The 24,119-nt window shown below is 44.3% G+C and overlaps 1 protein-coding gene and 1 pseudogene across 1 annotated transcript in view; both read left to right on the top strand.

Moving 5' to 3' along the window:
• Positions 1–274: 274 nt before the first annotated feature.
• Positions 275–702, top strand: LOC112130495 (NADH dehydrogenase [ubiquinone] iron-sulfur protein 5-like; annotated as a pseudogene).
• Positions 703–16,917: 16,215 nt separating this feature from the next.
• The window catches only part of ZYG11B (zyg-11 family member B, cell cycle regulator), a 99,762-nt gene continuing 92,560 nt past the window's right edge, over positions 16,918–24,119 (top strand). The window contains exon 1 of the mRNA XM_009250261.3: positions 16,918–17,211. Coding sequence (XP_009248536.1) covers positions 17,182–17,211 — 30 coding nt within the window. The 5' untranslated portion in view covers positions 16,918–17,181. The remainder of the gene's footprint in view (positions 17,212–24,119) is intronic.

The following is a 24,119-nucleotide window of genomic DNA, read 5'->3' as shown; positions in this document are numbered from 1 at the left end:
AGCCTGGCCAAAATGGCCAAACCCCGTCTCTACTAAAAATACAAAAATTAGCCAGGCATGGTGGCACACACCTGTAGTCCCAGCTACTCGGGAGGCTGAGGCAGGAGAATCGCTTGAACCCAGGAGGCAGAGGTTGTGGTGAGCCAAGATCATGCCCCTGCACTCTAGCCTGGGTAACAGAGCAAGACTCAACTCTGTCTCAGAAAAAAAAAAAAAAAAAAAAAAAAGGGGGTGGGGGCCAGAAAAGAGACAAGGGCATGAGCATTGGATCGCCATGCCTTTCTTGGATGCGCTGAAAAGGTTCAGCCTTAACATAGATTGATGGTGGACAATCCAAAGTGCTGAACAGCCCTACAAGATTCCTGCTCGATGCCAGGCTTTTCAAAAAGAATGGATAGAATGTGCACATGGAATCGTTAGTATCCAGGCAGAGAAAGACTGCAAGATAGAATATGATGATTTTGTAGAGTGTATACTTCAGCAGAAAACGATGAGACATCTGAGTACCATTAGGAAGCAGCGGGATAAGCTGATAAAGGAAGGGAAGTACACCCCTTCACCTCACCATGTGGGCAATGGGGAGCCTTGGCCCTGAACAGAGCAGCTGCTGATGTCTGGAGGCTGATTTTCCTGTTCTCTGTTCTCCACTGGAAAGGTTGTTTACAGAAAACCTCCTTGTCAAAGTGTGTAAAAATAAAGGATTGCTCCATTCCCCACCCCCCAAAAAAATAATGTCTAGCTTGCAGGATTTGCAGGAGTATTTTATAATAATAGCCAATACTTATATAACAGTTATATCTTGCCAAGTCCTATTTTTTTCTTTCTTTTTTTTTATTTTTTGAGACAGAGTCTTGCTCTGTCACCCAGGTTGGAGTGCAGTGGCGCGATCTCTGCTCACTGCAACCTCTGCCTCGGGGGCACAAGCAATTCTCCTGCCTCAGCCTCCCGGGTAGCTGGGACTACAAGTGTGCACCACAACGCCTGGCTAATTTTTGTATTTTTAGTAGAGATGGGGTTTGGCCCTATTGGTCAGGCTGGTCTCGAACTCCTGGCCTCAAGTAATCCACCCTCCTTGGCCTCCCAAGTTCTGGAATTATATGACTAAGCCACTGTGGCTGGCCTTGCCAGGTCCTATTTTAAGAGCCTTCTATATGTAATAGTATAAATATATAGTAACTCAGTTAATCTGCTAGACGCTATCAGTTAAGTAAGATTATCATGCCAATTTTATAGGTAAAGAAACAGACACGGCCAGGCGTGGTGGCTCATGCCTGTAATCCCAGCACTTTGGGAGGCCGAGGCAGATGGATCATGAGGTCAGGAGTTCAAGATCAGCCTGGCCAAGATGGTGAAACCCCATCTCTACTACAAATAATAAAATTAGCCTGCAATGGCAGGCACCTGTAATCCCAGCTACTCTGGAGGCTGAGGCAGGAGAATTGCTTGAACCTAGGAGGTTGAGGTTGCAGTGAGCCGAGATCATGCCACTGCACTACAGCCTGGGAGACAGAGTGAGACTCCATCTAAAAAAAAAAAAAAAGAAACAGACACACAGATGTATCACATAAATTCTCTAAGATCACATGGCTAGTAAATGTGGAGCTGGGAGTGAAACCCAGGCAGAATGGCTTGCTGTAGAGTCCATGCTCCTAACAAGTACTGTACTCTGTCACCCCTCCAATAAGATAATTACATAAAAGTGAAGGTGTCTGCCCATAATAAGGCATAACAAATATTGACAATAAGAAAGGTAATCCAGTGCCCATAGTTGATGAGATGAAATAAAATGGATTAATATTAAGGAGTAAAATATTACCTTATTGCTCCTTTTTAAAATGTCTTAACTATTACATACTCTTGCAACTGGAAGGTTTTCTGTCTGAGGTCTGGGTTAAGATGCCTAAAGGTAAGCTGGCTTTGCCTTCTCTTGAGGAAATGAAAAGGTTCTTAGCACTTGAGCCAGAGGGCATTTGAGGGACAACAGGATACCATGAAATTTATTCCTTCCAGTCGGGCCATGTTCTGGGCCCTAAAGAGAGAGATAAATCTAGCCGGGCGTGGTAGCGGGCGCCTATAATCCCAGCTACTCAGGAGGCTGAGGCAGGAGAATGGTGTGAACCCGGGAGGCGGAGCTTGCAGTGAGCCGAGATCGCACCGCTGGACTCCAACCTGGGTGACAGAGCAAGACTCCGTCTCAAAAAAAAAAAAAAGAAAGAGATAAATCAAATCCAGTCAATGCTCCAGAGGAGCTCACAGCCTATTTGGGAAGGCAAACAAAAGGCACAATCCCAGCAGAGTAGACTCTTCTGAGGCAAGCTCATGAAAGACAATTAACCTCATTATGGAAGGGTGATCAGGAAAGGCTGTGAGGAGGAGATGCCTCATCTAGTAGTAAATGCAAGTGGAAGGCACATTTGAAGAAAGCAAGAAAGGGTTTCCTGGTGGAAAGAAAGCCATGAGCAAATACACAAAGGCTTAAAGTAGCACTATATATTCCAAGAGCTACGAGTAATACAGTATAGCTAGAGCAGAGCCAGAAGACATGGAGTGAAAGTGTTGATGCTCAAAACATAGAGACAGGCCAGATGGAAAAGTGCCTCAATTGTCAAATTAAGAGTGTGGCCCTTGGCCAGGCACAGTGGCTCACACCTGTAATCCTAGCACTTTGGGAGGCCAAGGTGGGTGGACTGCCTGAGCTCAGGAGTTCAAGACCAGCCTGGGCAACACAATGAAACCCTGTCTCTACTAAAATATAAAAAATTAGCTGGGTGCTAATTTTTAGCCAAGATGGTGAAACCCCATCTCTACTACAAATAATAAAATTAAGCCAGGCGCAATGGCAGGTGCCTGTAATCCCAGCTACTCTGGAGGCTGAGGCAGGAGAATCGCTTGAACCTGGGAGGCGGAGGTTGCAGTGAGCCGAGATTGCGCCACTGCACTCCAGCCTGGGTGACAAGAGGGAAACTGCCTCAAAAAAAAAAAAAAAAAAAAAAGAGCCCTTATTCTATAGGAGTTGTAGAACCATTGAAAATTCCTGAGGCCGGGCGTCATGGCTCATGCCTGTAATCCAAGCACTTTGGGAGGCTGAGGCAGGAGGATCACAAAGTCAAGATATCGAGACCATCCTGGCCAATATGGTGAAACTCCATCTCTACTAAAAATACAAAAATTAACTGAGCGTGGTGGCACATGCCTATAGTCCCAGCTACTCGGGAGGCTGAGGCAGGAGAATCATTTGAAGGTTTGAGCCTTGAGAGAGCTTTAAAGCACATTGAAAGATGCTCAACATTATTACTCGTTAGGAAAATGCAAATTAAAACCACAATGAGATACTACTTTGCACCCACTGGGATTACTGTAACAAAGAAGATGAATAATAACAAGTGTTGATGAGGATGTGGAGAAATTGGAACTCTCAGACACTGCTAGTGGGAATGCAAAATGGTACAGCTGTCTTGAAAAACAGTTTAGCAGTTCACTAAAAAGTTAGAGTTGGCAGGGCATGGTGGCTGACACCTGTAATCCCAGTATTTTGGGAGGCCGAGGTGGGCGTATCACAAGGTCAGGAGTTTGAGACCAGCCTGACCAACATGGTGAAACCCTGTCTCTACTAAAAATACAAAAATTACCCGGGTGTGGTGGTACACACCTGTAATCCCAGCTACTCAAGAGGCTAAGGCAGTAGAGTCACTTGAACCCGGGAGGCAGAGGTCGTAGTGAGCTGAGATTGTGCCACTGCACTCCAGCCTGGGCTACAAAGCGAGACTCTGTCTCAAAAAAAAATAAATAACTTAGAGTTACCACCTGACCCAGCAATTCCACTCCTAGGTGTATATCCAAGAGAAATGAAGGTAAATATTCACATAAAAACTTGTCCACCAACGTTCATAGCAGCATTATCCATAGTAGCCAAAATTGGAAACACCCCAAATGTCCATCATCTAATGAATGAATAAACAAAATATGATACTCCCATACAATGGAATATTAGCTATAAAATGGAGTGAAGTTCTGATACATACTGCAACATGAATGAATCTTTAAAATATAATGCTAAATGAAAGAAGGCAGATACAAAAGGCAACATATTGTATAATTTCATTAATATTAAATATCCAGAATCGGCCCTGCGCTAATCCCAGCATTTTGGGAGGCCCAGGCAGGAGGATCTCTTGAGCCCAGGAGTTCAAGACCAGCCTGGGAAACATGATGAAATCTTGTCTCTGCAAAAAACACAAAAAACTAGCTAGTGCTGCACAACTAGTAGACCCAGCTACTCAAGACACTGAAGCGGGAGGATCACCTGAGCCCAGGAGGTCGAGGCTGCAGTGAGCCCTTGTCATGCCAGTGCACTCCAGCCTAGGTGACAGAGCGAGCTCCTGTCCTGAATATATATATATATATATATATATCTCCAGAATAGGCAAATCCACAGAAATAGAGTGTAGATTAGTGGTTACCAGGGGCCACTGAATTGTACACTTTAAAATATTGAGTTTTTTATGGCATGTGAATTATAAAGACTTGCGCCAGAGTGACCCGTGAGGAAAGAAGAGCAATGCTGTAAGCTCAGGCTTCAAACAGGGGACCCCATCCTCCTGGAGGGTCATGAAGATTTTCAATGGGGTACACAAGCATGAATAATTTTATGGTAATCACTTCTCACAACTCTGATGTGTATACTCTTTCTTAACATTAATCTGCCTGAGAATTTACCTTTCACTTCTCCACTTTCACAATAGCTTTTCCTTTGCTTTTAAAAGAAAAGCTATACCTTTCACTTATCCTGAATACTGTATTACTATGAGGGTATTGTCCTGGGGTTGAAAATGTCTAGAGCCAGCCTGGCCAACACAGAGAAACCCCATCTCTGCTAAAAATACAAAAATTAACCAGGTGTGGTGGTGCACACCTGTGGTCCCAGCTACTTGGGAGGCTGAGACAGGAGAATCGCTTGAACCTGGGAGGCAGAGGGTGTAGTGAGCACAGATCATGCCACTGCTCTCTAGCCTGGGCTACAGCGAGACTCTGTCTAAAAAAAAAAAAGAGAGAGAGAGGGTCCAAAGATAAAGATTGTGATGAGTATGTAGAATGTTTTCAGACTTTAGACATGAAATAATTTTTAGTTTGACAAGGTTTAGGGCACATCCATGGGAGTGGGTGGCTGAAGTGAAAGGGAGACTCATTAGATTCGAGGATGTCAAGGAGCAGAGAGGCCGGAGAGCTGGTTGGGTCATTGAGGTGGATGTTCAAGTCACCCAAGTTGTTGTAGGATTGTAGGATTGAGAGCCCAGTTGCTCTCAAACTTTAGTGTGAGTCAGAATCACTTGGAAGGCATATTAAAATATAGTTTAGCCGGATGCAGTGGCATGCACCTGTAGTCCCAGTTACTTGGGAGGCAGAGGCAGGAGAATCGTTTGAGCACAGGAATTCTGGGCTCTAGTGTGCTATGCCAATCAGGTGTCTGCACTAAATTCAACATCAATGTGGTGATCTCCCAGGAGCAGAGGACCACCAGGTTGCCTAAGGAAAAGTGAACTGCCAGGTTGGAAATAAAAGAGGCCAAAACTCCTGGGCTGGACAGCAGTGAGATCACACCTGTGAATAGTCTCTGCACTCCAGCCTAGGTTACATAGCAAGACCCCATCACACACACACATCCCTCACACATACACGCACACCACACATAGACACATCTCACACACACACACACACACACACACACACACAGAGTTTACTGGGCCTTACACCCAGAATTTCTGATTCAGTTGGTCTTGGTGGCCCAATAATTTGCATTTCTAACAAGCCTCACCTGGGAACAAGGGTCGGGCCCACACTTTAGCAATTATTGTAGTAGAGTGAAGATTGAGTCAGGCGTCAAGGTCTTCTATGAATGTATTCAGTTGATGACAGCAATGAAGAGGGAGAGATAGCAACCTTAAATGGTTGATTTAAAATATGACCCTAACACTTGGATGTTTCACCTGGTAGCCAGTTCTTTGCCCACCTTGGCCACATATTTCTCCCTAACCACAGCAGAAGTTTGGGCAACCTTCAGCTCTCCTCCTTGGTTTTAAACTCTGTGTCCAAGGGCTTTAATTTCCTTTTTTTTTTTTTTTTTTTTTGTATTTTAGTAGAGACGGGGTTTCACCGTGTTGTCCAGGCTGGTCGCGAACTCCTGAGCAATCCGTCTGCCTTGGCCTCCCAAAGTGCTAGAATTACAGGCGTGAACCACCGCGCCCAGCCAAGGGCTTTAATTTCATATTCTATGGAATACTCTTCACCTTGATGTTTGAATCAGAAAAAGCTGGAGCCAGCTTTATTCTAAAACCAGCAACTTCAGGGAGAAAAAGCAGACTGAACTGCCAAACTGCTTTCCACCTCCAGAGATTTCACTATGTGTTGTGGGGTGAGGAAAGGAAAAAAAGCCAGGTGCGGTGGCTCATGCCTGTAATCCCAACACTGTGGGAGGCTGAAGCAGGTGGATCACTTAAGGTCAGGAGTTCAAGACCAGCCTGGCCAACATGGTGAAGCCCCGTCTCTACTAAAAATACAAAAATTAGCTGGACATGGTGGCATGTGCCTGTAGTCCCAGCTACTCTGGAGGCTGAGGCAGTAGAATTGCTTGAACCTGGGAGGCAGAGGTTGAGGTGAGCTGAGATCATGCCACTGCACTCCAGCCTAGGGTACAGAGGGAGACTCTCTCTCAAAAAAAAAAAAAAAAAAAAAAGGTAAAGCTAATACTAGAGAGGTCATTTATAGAGTAAATGAATAATAGAAGGCACATTTCTCAAACTAATGTTCTTTCTGACAATAAATATGTTTTGCACATTTCTGTAATTTTCTGAAATGTAGCTCACAAGCTATAGAAGTTAACCTTCCTTATTTACATTAAAAGTCAGTAAATTGCTGGGCACGGTGGCTCGCGCCTGTAATCCCAACACTTTGGGAGGCCAAGGCAGGAGAATCACTTGAGCCCAGGAGTTCAAGACCAGCCTGGGCAACATAGGGAGACCCTGTCTGTACAAAAAGTAAAAAAAAAAATAGCTGGTCGTGTTAGCACATGCCTGTAGTACCAGCTACTTGGGAGGCTGAAGTGTGATGATCATTTGGGTCTGGAAAGTGGAGGCTGCAGTGAGGGCTGTCATCATGCCATTGCACTCCAGCCTGAGAGACAGAATGAGACCCTATCTAAAAAAAAAAAAAAAAAAAAAGGTAAAGAAAATACAAGAAGGACTTGTAATTTATAGAAAAGACAGAGCATGGTAAAATGTAATCTTGCTGAAGACCTTAGCGTCAGCCTAATCAGTCACATAAGCAGGACTGGTTTGGCTGGGCACGGTGGCTCACGCCTGTAATCCCAGCACTTTGGCAGGCCAAGGCGGGCAGATCACCAGGTCAGGAGTTCGAGACCAGCATGGCCAATATGGTGACACCCTGTCTCTACTAAAAATACAAAACTTAGCTGGGAGTGGTGGCAGGCACCTGTAGTCTCAGCTACTCGGGAGGCTGAGGCAGGAGAATCACTTGAACCCAGGAGGTGGACGTTGCAGTGAGCTGAGATTACACCACTGCACCACTCCAGCCTGGTTGACAGAGTGAGACTTCATCTCAAAAAAAAAAAAAAAAAAAAAAAAGGCCTGGTTTACATCACTGTACATATATACATATACATATAGGTCCAAGGAGTTTGTTTTCTTTCTGTACAAAACTTTCATTTTGTTGTTCCTTTCAATCAAGATAGGTTGAAAAGATACCTAATTGCTTTTTAATCTACCTTTTTCTTCTCTGGAGATATAATTTCTGATTCCAGGCTGGCATGGTGGCTCATGCCTGTAATCCCAGCACTTTAGGAGGCTGAGGCGGGTGGACCAAGCTGGCCAACAGGGTGAAACCCCATCTCTACTAAAAAAACAGAAATTAGCCGGGAGCGGTGGCTCATGCCTGTAATCTCAGTACTTTGGGAGGCTGAGGTGGGCAGATCACTTGAAGTCAGGAGTTTGAGATCAGCCTGGCCAACATGGTGAAACTCCATCTCTTCTGAAAATACAAAAAAAGTAGCCAGGTGTGGTGGCGCGCACCTATAATCCCAGCTACTCGAGAGACCAAGGAAGGAGAATCGTTTGAACCCAGGAGGTAGAGGTTGCAGTGAGCCAAGATCGCACCACTGCACTCCAGCCTGGGTGACAGAGCAAGACTCCATCTCTAAATAAAATAACAATAATAATTTCTAATTCCATCGTCAGGAGTTCTTACCAGCTCCCCTATGAGGTTTTGGAGCCCTCATGTCAAGAGGACTTTCCATGTATACTCTTAATATCTCAGAATTCTTATGGCCCATGTTAAATATTAGATACTTCCTGTCTACCCTGGAGTCATAGGTGCCTAAATAAATCAAGACTCTAGGGGCCAGGTGCAATGGCTCACGCCTGTAATCTCAACACTTTAGGAGCCTGAGACAGGCAGATCCTTTGAGTCCAGGAGTTCGAGACCAGCCTGGCCAACATGGCGAAACCCCGTCTCTACTAAAAAGACAAAAATTAGCCGGGCGTGGTGGTGCATGCCTGTAGTCCCAGATACTCGGGAAGCTGAGGTGGAAGAATTGTTTGAACCCAGAAAGTGGAGGTTGCAGTGAGCTGAGGTCATGCCACTGCTCTCCAGCCTGGGTGACAGAGATTAAGTACAGAGCCAGAATGTTAGAACTGGTGGAGAGCTTGAAGTTCACCCCTCCTGACCACTTACCCCCTCAGGACACTTTACAGATGATCAAACCTAGCCCCTATCCCCACAGGGAGAGGAAAGATTTGTCCAAGGCCCCAGCATCTCAGGGTGCCAAATGCCTAAAGGTCATCAAATCATACCTCCCCAGTATCAGAGCCAGGGACTAGAATTCAATCCTGACTCCTGGTACAGTGCTCCTTAGTCTTTGTTGTTGTTGTTTGTTTTTTGAGACAGGGTCTCACTCTGTCACCCAGGCTGGAGTGCAGGGGCACGATCTTAGCTCCCTGATTCTAATTAACTCAACAAAAATTAAAAAAAAAAAAAACAACAACTGTACAGACCCTTTTAAAATTAGAACATTAAAAAAAAATTTTTTTTTTGAGAAGGAGTTTTGCTCTGTCGCCCAGGCTGGAGTGCAGTGGTACGATCTCGGCTCACTGCAACCTCCGCCACCCGGATTCAAGTGATTCTCCTGCCTCAGCCTCCTAAGTAGCTAGGATTACAGGCACCCACCACCACAGCTGGCTAGTTTTTGTATTTTTTAGTAGAGATGGGGTTTAGTAGAGATGGGGGCCATGTTGGCCAGGCTGGTCTCAAACTCCTGATCTCAAGTAATCTGCCTGGCTCCTTGGCCTCCCAAAGTGCTGGGATACAGCCTTGAGCCACCGTACCCGGCAACAACTTTTTTTTTACATTAGCCAGGCATGGTGGTTTGTGCCTGTAGTCTGAGGTACTCGGGAGACTGAGACAGGAGGATTGCTTGAGCCCAAGAGGTTGAGGCTGCAGTGAGCCATGACTGTGCCACTGCATTCCAACCAGGGTGACAGAACAAGACCTTGTCTTAAAAAAAAAAAAAAATTAGAACATCAGTAAAGCCATTCCTCATTGTAAAAATTATTTTTACTTGTAGAATAAGTGACTCTAAATTACTACTTTTAAAATTATTGATTTACTTTAAAAATAGGTAATATATTTTCATGATTTAAAAAAAATCAGGTTGGGTGCGGTGTTTCACACCTGTAATCCCAGCCCTTTGGGAGGCTGAGGCAGGTGGATCACTTGAGGTCAGGAGTTTGTGACCAGCCTGGCTAACATGGTGAAACCCTGTCTCTGCTAAAAATACAAAAATTAGGCAGGCGTGGTGTCACGCGCCTATAATCCCAGCTACTCAGGAGGCTGAGGCAGGAGAATTGCCTGAACCCAGGAAGCAGAGGTTGCAGTGAGCCGAGATTGTGCCACTGTGCTCCAGCCTGGGTGACAAAGTGAGACTCCGCCTCAAAAAACAAAAACAAAAACAAAAATTAGCCAGGTGTGGTGGTCGGCACCTGTAGTCCCAGCTACTTGGGAGGCTGTGGCAGGAGAATCACTTGAACCTGTGAGGTGGAGGTTGCAGTGAGTAGAGATTGGGTCACTGCACTCCAACCTGGGCAACAGAGCAAGACTCTGTCTCAAAAAAGTAAAAATAAATAAAAAATAAATAAAAAGATACAAAAGATTATATACTATGAAAATCTCCCTCCTACCTGTCTCTGGCCATCCAGTTTTCTTCATTGCAGAAATGATATAAGTTTCTGTTAAATTCTTCTGGGAATATTTTATGCACATATAAGCAATTATGAACGGATATTACTATCATCAGTTCTTACAGGAATATTAGCATGCAATACATGCTATTTAGGGCATTGCTTTTTCACTTAACAGTAGATTTTGAAGCTATTTCCCTATTAGTAGACAAAAAGCTTTCTCATTCTTTTTTAAGGCTGTAGATTATGCATTGTATAACTACACTGTTATTTAACCAGGTCTGTATTAATAAACATTTAAGCCAGGTACAGTGGCTCATGCCCATAATCCCAGTGCTTTGGAAGGCTGAGACAGATGGATTGCTTGAAGCCAGGAGTTTGAGACCGGCCTAGACAACATCAACCAGACCCTGTCTGTACAAAAAGTTAATTTTTTTTTCATTTTTTCTACCATGCCTATAGTATCAGCTACTTGGGAGGCTGAGGTGGGAGGATGGCTTGAGCTCCAGAGTTCAAGGATGCAGCGAATGATGATTGGGCCACTGCACTCCAACCTGGGCAATAGAGTGAGACCCTGTCTCTGTAAATAAATAAAATAAAAATAAAACATTAAGTTGTTTTCAATCTTTTGCTATTACAAATAAGGCTTGAGCATGTGTATAAATTAAACTTTTAAAAGTGGAATTGCTGAAATAAAAAAAGGGAAATTGCTGGGTCAAAGGGAATGTGCATTTAGACAAGTTATAAATGCCACTGTTAAATTATCCTCCATAGAAGTTATCCCAATTACACTCCCAACAACAAAATATGAGCATACCTGTTCAACATCACCCCTCCTTTCCACACAGTATCTTATCAATCATAGATCTTTGCCAATCTGATAGATGAGAAATGGTAATTTCAAAGAAATTCTAATTTGCATTTATCTTATTATAAGTAAGAGTGAGCATTGAAGAGCCATTTCTATTTCTTTTTCTGTGAACTATCAGTTTACATCTTTTGTGCATTTTTCCCCTTGGGTTTTGTTCTTACTGATTTCAGCTCTGAATACAAATATAAAGATTATTCATTTTCCTATATGAAATGCATATATATATACACATATAGTCATTTGTTATCTAACTCTCCTTATGGTGACTTTTGCCTTACATTTTTTATTTCTACATAGCTGAATTTATCAATCTTTTCCGTTATGGCATCTTGGTTTTGTTTTGTACTTATTTATTTATTTATTGAGATGGAGTTTCCCTCTTTTGCCCAGGCTGGAGTACAGTGGCGCAATCTTGGCTCACTGCAACCTCCGCCTCCCGGTTTCAAGGGATTCTCCTGCCTCAGCCTCTGGAGTAGCTGGGATTACCACCATGCCCGGCTAATTTTTGTATTTTTAGTAGAGATGGGGTTTTGCCATGTTGGCCAGGGTGGCTCGAACTCCTGACCTCGTGATGTGCCCACCTCAGCTTCCCAAAATGCTGGGATTACAGGCGTGAGCCACCGCGCCCAGCTCTTGTTTTGTACTTAAAAAGACCTTCCTCACTTTAAGATTCTAAAAAATTCTCCCATGATTCTTTCTTCCAGTATGTTATGGTTTCCTTCTTTCTTTTTTACTTTTTTTTGAGACAGAGTCTCGCTCTGTTGCCCAGGCTGGAGTGCAGTGGCGCGATCTCGGCTCACTGCAAGCTCCACCTCCTGGGTTCACGCCATTCTCCTGCCTCAGCCTCCTGAGTAGCTGGGACTACAGGCGTCCGCCACCAAGCCCGGCTAATTTTTTGTATTTTTAGTAGAGACGGGGTTTCACCGTGTTAGCCAGGATGGTCTCGATCTCCTGACCTCGTGATCCGCCCGCCTCGGCCTCCCAAAGTGCTGGGGATTACAGGCGTGAGCCACTGCGCCCGGCCTTTTTTTTGAGACGGAGTCTCACTCGGTCATCCAGGCTGGAGTGCAGTGGCTCGATCTCGGCTCACTGCAATCTCTGCCGCCCAGGTTCAAGCGATTCTCTTGTCTCAGCCACCCGAGTAGCTGGGATTACAGCCGTCTGCCTGTAATTTTTGTAGTTTTAATAGAGACAGGGTTTCACCATCTAGGTCAGGCTGGTCTTGAACTCCTGACCTTGTGATCCACCTGCCTTGACCTCTCAAAGTGCTGGAAGCCACTGTGCCCGGCCTAATTTTGTATTTTTAGTAGAGATGGGGTTTCACCATCTTGGCCAGGGTGGTCTTGAACTCGACTTCAAGTGATCTGCCTGCCTGGGCCTCCCAAAGTGCTGGAATTACAGGTGTGAGCCACCATGCTCGGTCTTCTTTTTTACATTTTAATATTTGATATATTTGAAATTTGTCTTGGTGAATAGTGTGAAGTATAAATCCAAGTTAAAATTTTCTAGATGTCTATCCAGTTATTCTAACACCAAATACAATTCCACCTTTTGCTTTCTGACTTGAAATGCTACCTTCAGTATTATACTAAATTCGTAGGTAATTTGGATGTATTTTTTATCTGTTTGTGCTTCATTGATTGCAAATCAAGCAAATCAACTGTGACTCCATTCTTTCTTGATGGCAGAACCCTTATTTATTTATTTATTTTTTGAGATAGGGTTTACTCTGTCACACAGGCTGGAGTGCAGTGGCATGATGATGCCTCATTGCAGCCTCGACCTCCAGGGCTCAGGTGATCCTCCCACCTCAGTCTCTTGAGTAGCTGAAACTACCACCATGCCCAGCTACTTTTTGGTATTTTTTTGTAGAGATGGGATTTTGCCATTTTGCCCAGGCTGGTCTCAAACTTTTGGTCTCAAACCATCCGCCTGCCTTGGCCTCCCAAAGTGCTGGGATTACAAGTGTGAACCACCTTGGCTGGCTAGAACTCTAATTTTTTTTTTTTTTTTTTTTTTTTTTTGAGAAGGAGCTCTCTCTGTTGCCCAGGCTGGAGTGCAGTGGAGTGATCTTGGCTCACTGCAACTTCCGCCTGCCGGGTTCAAGTGAGTTTCCTGCCTCAGCTTCCCGAGTAGCTGGGACTACAGGTGCGCACCACTACACCCGGCTAATTTCTTTTGTATTTTTAGTAGAGATGGAGTTTCACCATGTTGGCCAGGCTGGTCTTGATCTCCTGACCTCATGATCCATCCACCTCAGCCTCCTAAAATGCTGGGATTACAGGCCTGAGCCACCACACGCAGCCTAGAACTCTAATTTTTAATGACGATTTTCCTCCACTACAAGCAAGTCCTTAGGGAAAGTAACTCACAGATCAGATGGAGAGTAAATCATGATTGGTCTAAGCTACTATTGTTGGTCCTATTCTCTTTGGTATTTATTGGCTTACCCATGGTACTTGAGGGGAAGTCTATTGAGTACTAAGAAAAATTGTAGCTTATTAGACATATAAGGGGAGATGTTTATCTGGCAGTTAGATATATAAGTATGAAATTCAGAAGGCAGATATAATTTTGGGGTTATCACAGCATAGATAATATTTAAAGTAATGTGATGGGATAAGATTATCAAGGAATGTACATGGAAAAGACAAAAAGTCTAAATATTGAGCCTTGGGGTACTACAGTATTTAGAGGTCAGAGAAATGAGGAGAAACTAGGAGCAGCCAGTGAGATAGAAGACCCGAGGGGGTGAAATGTTATGGTAGCCAAGGAGGGGGGAAGTAATGAGCTGTGTCTAGTGATGTTGGTAGGTCAAGTAACACGAGGACTGAGAATTGACTGGTGTCAGCAAATGGACACCACTAGTGACCTTGACAAGAGCATTTCAGTGGAGTGCAGGAGGTAAAAGCTTAACCAGAGAGGATCTCACCGAAAATGAGAAAAAGGAAGTCAAGGCCAGGCGAGGTGGCTCATGCCTGTAATTTCAGCATTTTGGGAGACCAAGTCAGGCAGATTGCTTGAGCTCAGGAGTTCAAGACCAGCCTAGACAACATGATGAAACCTCATCTCTACAAAAAATACAAAAATGAGTTGGATGTGGTGGCACATGCCTGTAGTTCCAGCTACTTGGGAGGCTGAAGTGGGAGGACTGCTTGAACCCAGGAGGCTGAGGTTGCAGTGAGCTGAGATCGCACCACTGCACTCCAGCCTAAGCAACAGAGTGAGACCATGTACAAGCCACCTTTGTGAGGCATTTTGCAGAAAAGAGAATGGAGAAATGGGGCAGTAGGTGGGGGGTCAAGTCCAGTCAAGAAAGGGTTTTTTTTTTTTTTGAGATGGAGTCTCGCTCTGTTGCCCAGGCTAGAGTACAGTGGCACGATCTTGGCTCACTGCAACTTAAGGGAGCATTTTTTGTTTGATTGTTTTAAGATGGAAGAAATAAAATCATGTTGCTATAGCAATGAGAGGTAATAGCAGAAAAATAGCGATGTAGGCGAGAGGAAGAATTGCTGGATAGGTGTCTTTGAGAAAGTGACGTGGTATGAGACCTAGTACTTGAGCTTCTCAAAGTGTGATCAATGGACTAGTGACTATCTAGAAATGGTTTTTCACCAGCTTGTGACAGCAGTTCAGAATTAATATTTTGAAACTTATAACAATTTGGCAGAAAAATGTTATGTGTGTTGGATTTAATAATAAAAATTCTGCCTAGAGTAGTCAAATTCATAGAGATAGAAAGCAGAACAGTGATGTACAGGGATTGGGGGAAGTTAGGAATGGGGAGTTATTGTTTAATGAGTAGAAGCTTTCAGCTTTGCAAGATAAAAAAGTTCTGGAGGCCTGGCACATTGGCTCACGTCTGTAATCCTAGCACTTTAGAAGTCTGTGGCAGGAGGATTACTTGAGCCTAGGAGTTTGAGACAAACCTGGGCAACACAGTGAGACCTTGTCTCTACAAAAAAAAAAAAAAAAAAAAAGGTAGCCAGGCGTGGTGGTATGTGCCTGTAGTCCTAGCTGCTTAGGAGGCTGAGGTGGGAGGATCGCTTCAGCCCAGGAGTTTGAGGCTGAGTGAGCCATGATTGTGCCACTGTACTCCTGATGGGTGACAGGGTAAGAACTTGTCTCAATAAATAAATAAATAAATAAATAAAAGAAAAAATAAAAAGTTCTGGAACTTCTTGATGGGGATGGTTGCACAACAATGTGAATGTATTTAATACCATTGAACTGTACACTTTAAAATGGTTAAGCAGGTTTAAAAAATCTGGGCTTGCATTTTGGATGCTTGTTTTTAAATTTTAATTTTTTCTAATAATTAATTTTGATTGTATTTTACAGAAATTTAGTTTTGTGATTGGGAATAAAACCTGGGTCTTTTAGCACAGATGCTTGAGAACTGAGGAGGATCTGACGTTAGCTAAAAGACAAATAATTCACTTAAAGTAAGGAAAGGAAGGCAGAGAGAGCATCAAAGCAGAGTTACAGGTTTGTTGGAAGTCATGGTGGGTGCTGGGAACTTGTAGATGTTCTTTTTGGTTTGTTTGATTTTCTTGTGAATTGGAAGCAAAATCATCAGCTAAATGAGGATGAGGGAGGAAGCGTCAGAGGTTTGAAGAGACAGGAGACTTGAAATAGTTATGTAGCAAGGTGGGAGAGTGTGTGAAACTGGAGAAATGTGGTAGGGTAGCCACTCATTATGGCCCCTTAAGAATAATGATCTCAAATTTACGGGGAGTCCGTCAACCACTTTTGGCTTTTTCTCCACCCACTCCATTGCTGGAGTTCTGTCAGTACAAAGAAAGCAGAGAACGACTAGAGAAATGAAGGTAATACTGAAGAAATCGGCTTCATGTACCTCATGTACTCACTTTCTTCCCCAAACAGCTTAGATTCTATTAGATTCCATTTCATGATGGACGATAGAATCTAAGCTGTTTCAGGAAGAAAGTGAGTACAGGAGGCCAGTATGGGGAGGAATAGTGAAAAGGTAGTTGGATCAATGGATTTGGGGTCTTGGAGTTGAAGTTTTTGGAGTTGGAGTATTATCAGAGAGAGTGAGCTAGAAAGGAAGAAGGTTGTGGCCGGGCACAGCGGCTCACGCCTGTAATCTCAGCACTTTGGAAGGCCAAGGCAGGCGGATCACCTGAGGTCAGGAGTCCGAGACCAGCCTGGCCAACATGGTGAAACCCCGTCTCTACTAAAAATACAAAAATTAGCCGGGTGTGGTGCCGGGTGTTTGTAATCCCAGCTACTCCGGAGGCTAAGGCAGGAGAATCACTTGAACCCGGGAGGTGGAGGTTGCAGTGAGCCGAGATCGCACCACTGCACTCCAGCCTGGGCAACAAGAGCGAAACTCCATCTCAAGAAAAGAAAGAAAGAAAGAAAGAAGGTTGCGATGGGAGTTAGAGGATTAAAATTGAGATTGTAGAGAAGTTACAATTATTCGTATGAGCATGAGAGTGAGAGGCTGAGCCAAGAATGATCTCTAGAGAAGAATCTGACAGGCCATAGGATTGGAAGAATTAAGCGAATTTTGAAATAACCAAGAGTTATGACAATAGTAGTAATGAATGACAGTGAACCAGAAGCCCAAATCTTAGAGAATGATGGTGAATGACAGAGGAGTCTATAGGTGACCGAAGCGAGCGATGCTCTAATCTCTCTTCATGATGTAATATTTAAAGCTTTTCATATTTTGAAGGGATGCTAGGATTTGGGGGTGTGTGGCTCCTTTAAGGGCCTGGGAGGGGGAGAAGCTGGAGGTCGGGTTGAGGGGCGGGACCCCTCGGCTGAGTCTGCGCATTGAGAGCGGAGGCGGGTCCAGGCGCGGGCTCGCGCGCCCGGGCGGGTCCTCGCAGGGGCGGAGTCTGCGCTCCGGTTCGGGCTGCGGCTACGGCTGCGGTTGCGGCTGCTGCTGCTACACTTCTAGCTTGAGGGAAAGAGGCCGAGGCCTGGGCCAAGCCCGGAGCCGCCGCTCGCCGGAGCCTCCTGGAGCCTCCGCGCCGGCTCAGCCTGGGGGCGGGCTCCGGTCCGGCCCGCCGCCGCACCCAGGACGGAGGCTGCATGCCCGAGGACCAGGCCGGCGCAGCCATGGTGAGGGAGCAAGGCCTGCCCTAGCTGCAGCCGCCCGCCACCCTAGCCCCCGCCCGTCGCGTTAGCCCCTGCGGTCTTGCCCCTCCCTGTCTCTGGTGTCCCCTCGGGCTCCCTGCCTTTACCTCTCTCCCTCGTTACCGCCCCCTCGGTGTTCAGCTCCTCCTTCCCCGTGTTCCCCCATTCACCTGCTTCGGTGAACCCCTTTAGGTGACACCCCCTGAATCTCCCTTCTCCCCGATGACATCCTTTTTATCACCCCCAGTGACAGCCTTTTTCGCATTCTCTTTGTCGCCCACTCCTTGTCCTTTAACCCTAACCCTTCCTTTCTCCTCTATCATTTTGCCTTTTTTTCCTCATATGTGATTTTTACTTTCCCCCCTTTCCTCCCTAGTTTTCGCTGCTCTTCCTTGCTCTTCTCACCCCTCTTCACCATTTTATCTCCACTGCCCCCTCCTCTCCGTGTTCCTTCTCCCCTTCGTCCTCTCCCATCCACGTTTCCTCTTCCCTTATCTGATGTCCTCGCTCGGTTCGTCGTTGCAGCTGTCCCCATTTCCTTCTACGGGCTTCAGGGGTCTAAGCAGGAACAATTTGAGGACTGTTGCTTCCCGGGAGCTGTAGGGCGGGCAGATAAGGATTTATAGGCTTGCTTCTTCCTTTTTGTTTTTGGAGGCATTGAAGAGATCCTGGAAGCCTATTCACCTAGTGTCATTGCAAAACCGAAGTGGTGGCGTGTTACAGAGCAATGAAGTGAGGGCCAGCATGCATACCGTGACCTCAGGAGAGATCTAGTCTTTTGACAGAAATAGCTAAAAAATGTTTTGAATTTCTTTTTTATTTTGAGCATCTTTTAATGGGGAGGTGCAGTTGGAGAAGTTTAAAAATACTTATTTACAAGCTTGGCTATTATTACTTAAAACAAATGATTTGTTTTCATTTGGAGGCAGAGACCAAGGGCATTTGAGGACTGACAATCAGGTTGGCAGGTTGTGACAGTCTCTTTAAACCTTCTAAAGAGTTCATTTGTTTTGCCCTGTCTGTCTTTAGTTGGGAGAACCTTATATTTGCAAATTTTCTTTCTGTTTGAAAATAGATTGAGGCTTCAGTTGGTTTTTTCATTGAGTTGGGTTATAAGTGGTTTGCTGTACATTTATTGAAAATATTGCTCCATCATATGCAACAAGCTAAATTTTGGTCTCTGGGAGGAATAAGGCAAAACTAAGTCCTGATAATTACGTTCCCCTAGGAGGTTAGTCAGTTTCTTTTTTCCCTCCATCTGTTGTTTAGAAAAGTGATGTACTATAAAATTATTTAATGTATGAATTTTCCCTAACTCTCTCCTGCATTTTTAGTCTATCATTTTCCTGTGTCTGTCTCCTTCACTTTCACACACTGTTATTGTATGCTAACCTGTTTCTCCCTGTGGAATGTAAGTTCTAGGTAGCAACCGTGCCTTACTTATTATTCCAAGTGCCCAGGCCAGCTAGGTGCTTGAATGATTCACTTTATGGTCTCATTTCGCACCTGACTAGTATAAACTTAAACTGAAATTTGAGGTAACTGGTGGACTACACAGAAAGAGTGAGTTTGCGAATTGTTGTTTGGAGACGATCTTGCTCTGTGGCCCAGGCTGGAGTGCAGTGGCACAATCATGGCTCTTTGCAGCCTTGAACTCCTGGGGTCAAGCGATCTTCCCACCTCAGCCGCACAGGTAGCTGGTACCACAGGCACGGACTACCGTGCCCCGCTAATTTGTAAAACTTTTTGTAGAAATGGAGTCTTGCTGTGTTGCCCAGTCTGGTCTTGACCTCCTGGATTCAAGCCATCCTCCCACCTTGGCCTCCCAAAGTGCTAGAATTACAGGCATGAGCCATCACGCCTGGGCAGAGAATCTTAATTTTGGTGCAAAAATGATATTGAGTGAGGTATGATGATATACTTTTCAGAATAAAGAGCTATCCTGCCTAAGACATTACACTGCTAGATTTTTGAAAGTGTGGGCCCTTCCATTGAGAATGAATGTATGAGAGGGAGGAGTTATGAACTCCCCTTTGAGGTATTTAGGATCCAAAAGTGTCCTTTGAGCTGGGCCTGAAAGTTGAATAGGATTTATGTAGATCATTTTGGGAAGGGGAAGAATACCTCATTGTGAATGTGAGTAGCAAGTAGAAAGGATCCCCTCACAGGGATTTTTTTTTTTTTTTTAAAGAAAGAAAGTAGAAAGGAATTAGGATGCATTGTAGGAAATAGTATTACCCTTATATAGCATGGAAGGATGCAAGAATGAAGATGTGTAGTAGGAAGTGAGGCTAGCAAGATACTGTCTTAGCCCATTCAATCTACTGTAACAAAATACCATAAACTAGGTAGCTTGTCAGCAACAGAAATTTATTTCTCAGAGTTTGGAAGGCTGGGAAGTCCAAAATCAATTCCCCAGCGGATTCAGTGTCTTGTGAGGGCTCTTCCTACGTCACCTTTTCACTGTTTTCACACACGGTGGCAGGGGCCAGGCAGCTCTCTGGGGTCTGTTTTATAAGGGCACTAATCCCATTCATGTGGGCACTACACTGGTGATCTAATCACCTCCCAAAGGCCCCACCTCCTCATACCATTACCTTGGGGGTTAGGATTCCAACATATGAATTTAGGGAGACAGAAACGTTCAGACCACAGCAGACATATTAGGCATGATTATGTTTTAAACTTTGCATCTAATTAACTTGATTTTTCCTTGCTTGTTAAAACATATACACACAGAGTAACAGTGTATGTATGGGAGAGGTGAGGAGAAGGCAGAATATTAACTTATTTTGAGCTAGGAATTATCAGTAGAGGCCACTTTTCCTCGTGCAATATTTTTGTAGATAATAAATACAGTTGAATGAATGATTATTATAAAGCTTTGTATTTTATATTTGTTAAATGTTAATTAGGTTGTGTTTGAATAGTTGAGATGTTTAAGATGAATTCTTGGCTGGGCACGGTGGCTCATACCTGTAATTCCAGCACTTTGGGAGGCGAAGGCAGGCGGATCATCTGAGGTCAGGAGTTCGAGACCAGCCTGGCCAACATGGCAAAACCTCGTCTCTACTAAAAATACAAAAATTAGCTGGGTGTGGTGGCACACGCCTGTAATCCCAGCTACTCGGGAGGCTGAGGTAGGAGAATCACTTGAACCCAGGAGGCGGAGGTTGCAGTGAACTGAGGGCAGGGCCTGAAAGTTTGCAGTTCTTTTTTTTTGAGGCAAGGTCTTGCTCTGTCCCTAAGCTGGAGTGCAGTGGCATGATCACAGCTCACTGCAGCCTTGACTTCCCAGGCTCAAGCGATCCTGTCACCTCAGCCTCGCAAGTAGCTGGGACCACAGGTGCCCATCATCACACCTGGCTAATTTTTATATTTTTTGTAGAGATGGGGTTTTGCCATGTTGCCTAGGCTGGCCTCAAACTCCTGGGCTCCAGTGATCCTCCTGCCTTAGCCTCCCAGAGTGCTGGAATTATAGACGTGAACCACTACAAAAGTTTGCATTTCTGTCAAAACCCACGTAATGCTGATGCTGCTGGTCTGTGAACCACAATTTGAGAACTACTGGTCTAAGACATAGTCCTTACTTTTAATTAATCTAATAATGTTTTTGGAGTGTCTTTGACTGTGTTGACACTGGGGAAATCACAGATAGCAAAATAGACGTGACCTCTGGCATTTTTCATCTCATATATATAGAGTAATTTTATTTTATTATTTATTTATTTATTTTGAGATAGAGTCTCGCTCTGCCGCCTAGACTGGAGTGCCGTGGCGTGATTACGGCTCATTGCAGCCTCAAACCCCTAGGCTCAAGCAGTCCTTCCAGCTCAGCCTCCCAAGTAAAGCTAGGACTTCAAGTGTGCTCTATTATGTGCAGCTGATTTTTTGTTTTTGTGTAGAGAAGAGATCTCCCTGTGTTGGCCAGGCTGGTACCAAACTTCTGGCCTCCAGTGATCTTCCTGTTTTGGCCTCCCAAAGTGCTGGGATTACAGGCATAAGCCACCGCATCCAGCCTGTATACAGTAATTTTAAATGTGAAGACTTTTAATATATCTTGAGTGTGCTGAAAAAGGACAAGTTGATAGCTGGGCATGGTGGTGCATGCCTGTAGTACCATCTGCTCTAGAGCCTGAGGTGGGAGGCTCACTTGAGCCCAGCAGTTCAAGGCTGCATTGGGTTATGATCATGCCACTGCACTCCAGCCTGGGCAACAGAGCGAGACCTCATTAAAAAAAAAAAAAGGAAAGAAAAGAGAAGTTGTGGAATAATGGAATGGAATAGTTAGGAGTAGCTTTGCAGAGGGTCTTACTTTCAAGTAGAGAACTGCGGGATTAAATTGTAGGAGTTATGTAAAGAATAGTCCAGATAGGCCGGGTGCAGTGGCTCATGCCTGTAATCCCAGCAATTTGGGAGGCCGAGGTGGGTGAATCACCTGAGGTCAGGAGTTCAAGACCAACCTGACCAATATGGAGAAACCCCGTCTCTACTAAAAATGCAAAAATAAGCTGTGCATGGTGGCAGGTGCCTGTAATCCCAGCTACTTGGGAGGCTGAGGCAGGAGAATTGCTTGAACCCAGGAGGTGGAGGCTGCAGTGTGAGCCGCGATTGTGCCACTGCACTCCAGCCTGGGCAACAGAGTGAGGCTCCATCTCAAAAAAAAAAAAAAAAAAAAAAAAAAAAAAAGTCCAGACAGAAGGAGCAGCATGTGCAAATGACCTGTGGTGAGACTCTCTCTTGCCTGCCTAACTCTAACATATCCTGGAGTTCTCAATTCAAGGAACTCAGGGAAACCCTGTCCAAAAAACCTAGGTCACTCCCCTCTTTATTATGTAGCACTTTTTCATAGAATACATAGCAACAGGAATTTTATATTTCTTACTGTAATTATTTGATTAGAGTCTCTTTCCATGTCCAGAATATAAAAATCATTGATAAAGAGATGATTTTTGACCAGCTCCTAAGGGCTAGGTGATGTTCTAGGCACTGTGATTACAGAAGTTAAAAAAAGACATGGGGTACAGGGAGGGGATACACAATAAATACATCTATAAATGTATAATGAAAATAGTTATATAATAAATACTAAGAAAAAATAAACCAGGCTAAGATATAAAGTGATATTGTGTGTGTGTGAGAGGGCAACTATTTTAGATAGGATGGTTAAGCAGCAACACTAATAGCTTTTATTTATTTATTTATTTTTGAGACAGGATCTCACTCTGTCACCCAGGCTGGAGTTCAGTGGTGCAACCACGGCTTGCTGCAGTCTCGACCTCCCAGGCCCAAGCCATCCTCCCGCCTCATCCAACTCAAGCAGCTGAGACTACAGGCGTGCAGTACCACGCCAGGCTAATTTTTGTATTTTTGTAGAGATGGGGTTTCACTATGTTGCCCAGGCTGCTCTCAAACTCCTGGACTCATGTGATCTGCCCACTTCGGCTTCCCAAAGTCCTGGGATTACAGGCCTGAGCCACCGTGCCCAGCCTATTTTTTTCTTATGACAGTGACATTTTGAACTAAAAAGATGGAAGTTAATATTAATATCAGTAAATGTGTTTTTGAAACTTGAAAAAGGATGTGTGTAGGGGAATCAATAAATAAATTGAAATCTCTTCCAAGCTTATGCTTTTGAACCATAAGTCTGAGCAGTCTCGTGCCAGTATGAATCAGAGTCATTCAGAAGCACAAGTGGAGAAATGTCCTACAATAGGAGGGAAATCTTACTAAATTTCCTTCTTGCTTAACAGAAAATTATATCTTGTATACAGAGATTAAATATTAACACTAGTGGCATTCTGTATCTCCCCCTACTATTAGACATATAATTTATTAGCTGACTAAAATTCTAAATTAATAATTTGGCCGGGCGCGGTGGCTCACGCCTGTAATCCCAGCACTTTGGGAGGCCGAGGCAGATGGATCACGAGGTCAAGAGATTGAGACACTGTGATTACAGAGGTTAAAAAAAGACACCCCGTCTCCACTAAAAATAGAAAAACTAGCTGAGTGTGGTGGCACACACCAGTAGTCCCAACTACTCAGGAGTCTGAGGCAGGAGAATCGCTTGAACCCGGGAGGCAGAGGTTGCAGTGAGCCGAGATTGTGCCACTGCACTCCAGCCTGGCGACAGAGCAAGACTCCATCTCAAAAAAAAAAAAAAAAAAAAAAAAGGCCACCCTGGCCAATGTGGTGAAACCCTGTCTCTACTAAAAATACAAAAATTAGCCGAACGTGGTGGCGGGCGCCTGTAATCCCAGCTACTCCGGAGGCTGGGGCAGCAGAATCCCTTGAACCTGGGGGGGCGGAGGTTGCAGTGCGCTGAGATCGAGCCATTGCACTCCAGCCTGGGCAAAAAGAGTGAAACTCCGTCTCAAAAAAAAAAAAAATTATTTATTCAACATAGGAGGTTATTTTCCTTAGATAAAGCTCGTGCGTGGAAGCAATTGTATACAAAGATAGAATTATTTCCTATTTCAGTAAAATTTACAAACAAGACTCAGCTAGTTCTCTGTAGGATCATCATTCTAGTCATTTTCAGAGTATCTCGCATTGAATTTCTGTATGTAAAATTATCTTAAGTTACTGAGAAAGTTTTATCAAATTTTACTCTGTGGTAAAATTTGTATATCAAACCTTTTATAGGTTCCCCTGATTTCAAAATAATAGTAATATCTCTTAAATAGAATGTTAGTTTTTATTCTTTTTTATTAAATGGGTTTGTTCTAGAGGTCATGCTTAATGATTTCCAAGAGTATATTTTTTGTATAGTTTTTGTGAGGCTGGGCATGGTGGCTCACACCTGTAATCCACATCTATAATCCCAACACTGTGGGAGACAAAGGTGGGTGGATTGCTTGAGCCCAGGAGTTCAAGACCAGCCTGGACAA

Source organism: Pongo abelii, chromosome 1, assembly GCF_028885655.2.
Source record: "Pongo abelii isolate AG06213 chromosome 1, NHGRI_mPonAbe1-v2.0_pri, whole genome shotgun sequence".
Taxonomy (NCBI): Eukaryota; Metazoa; Chordata; class Mammalia; order Primates; family Hominidae; genus Pongo; species Pongo abelii.
Note: the sequence above shows the minus strand (reverse complement) of the source record. Positions and strands in the feature narration are given on the sequence as shown.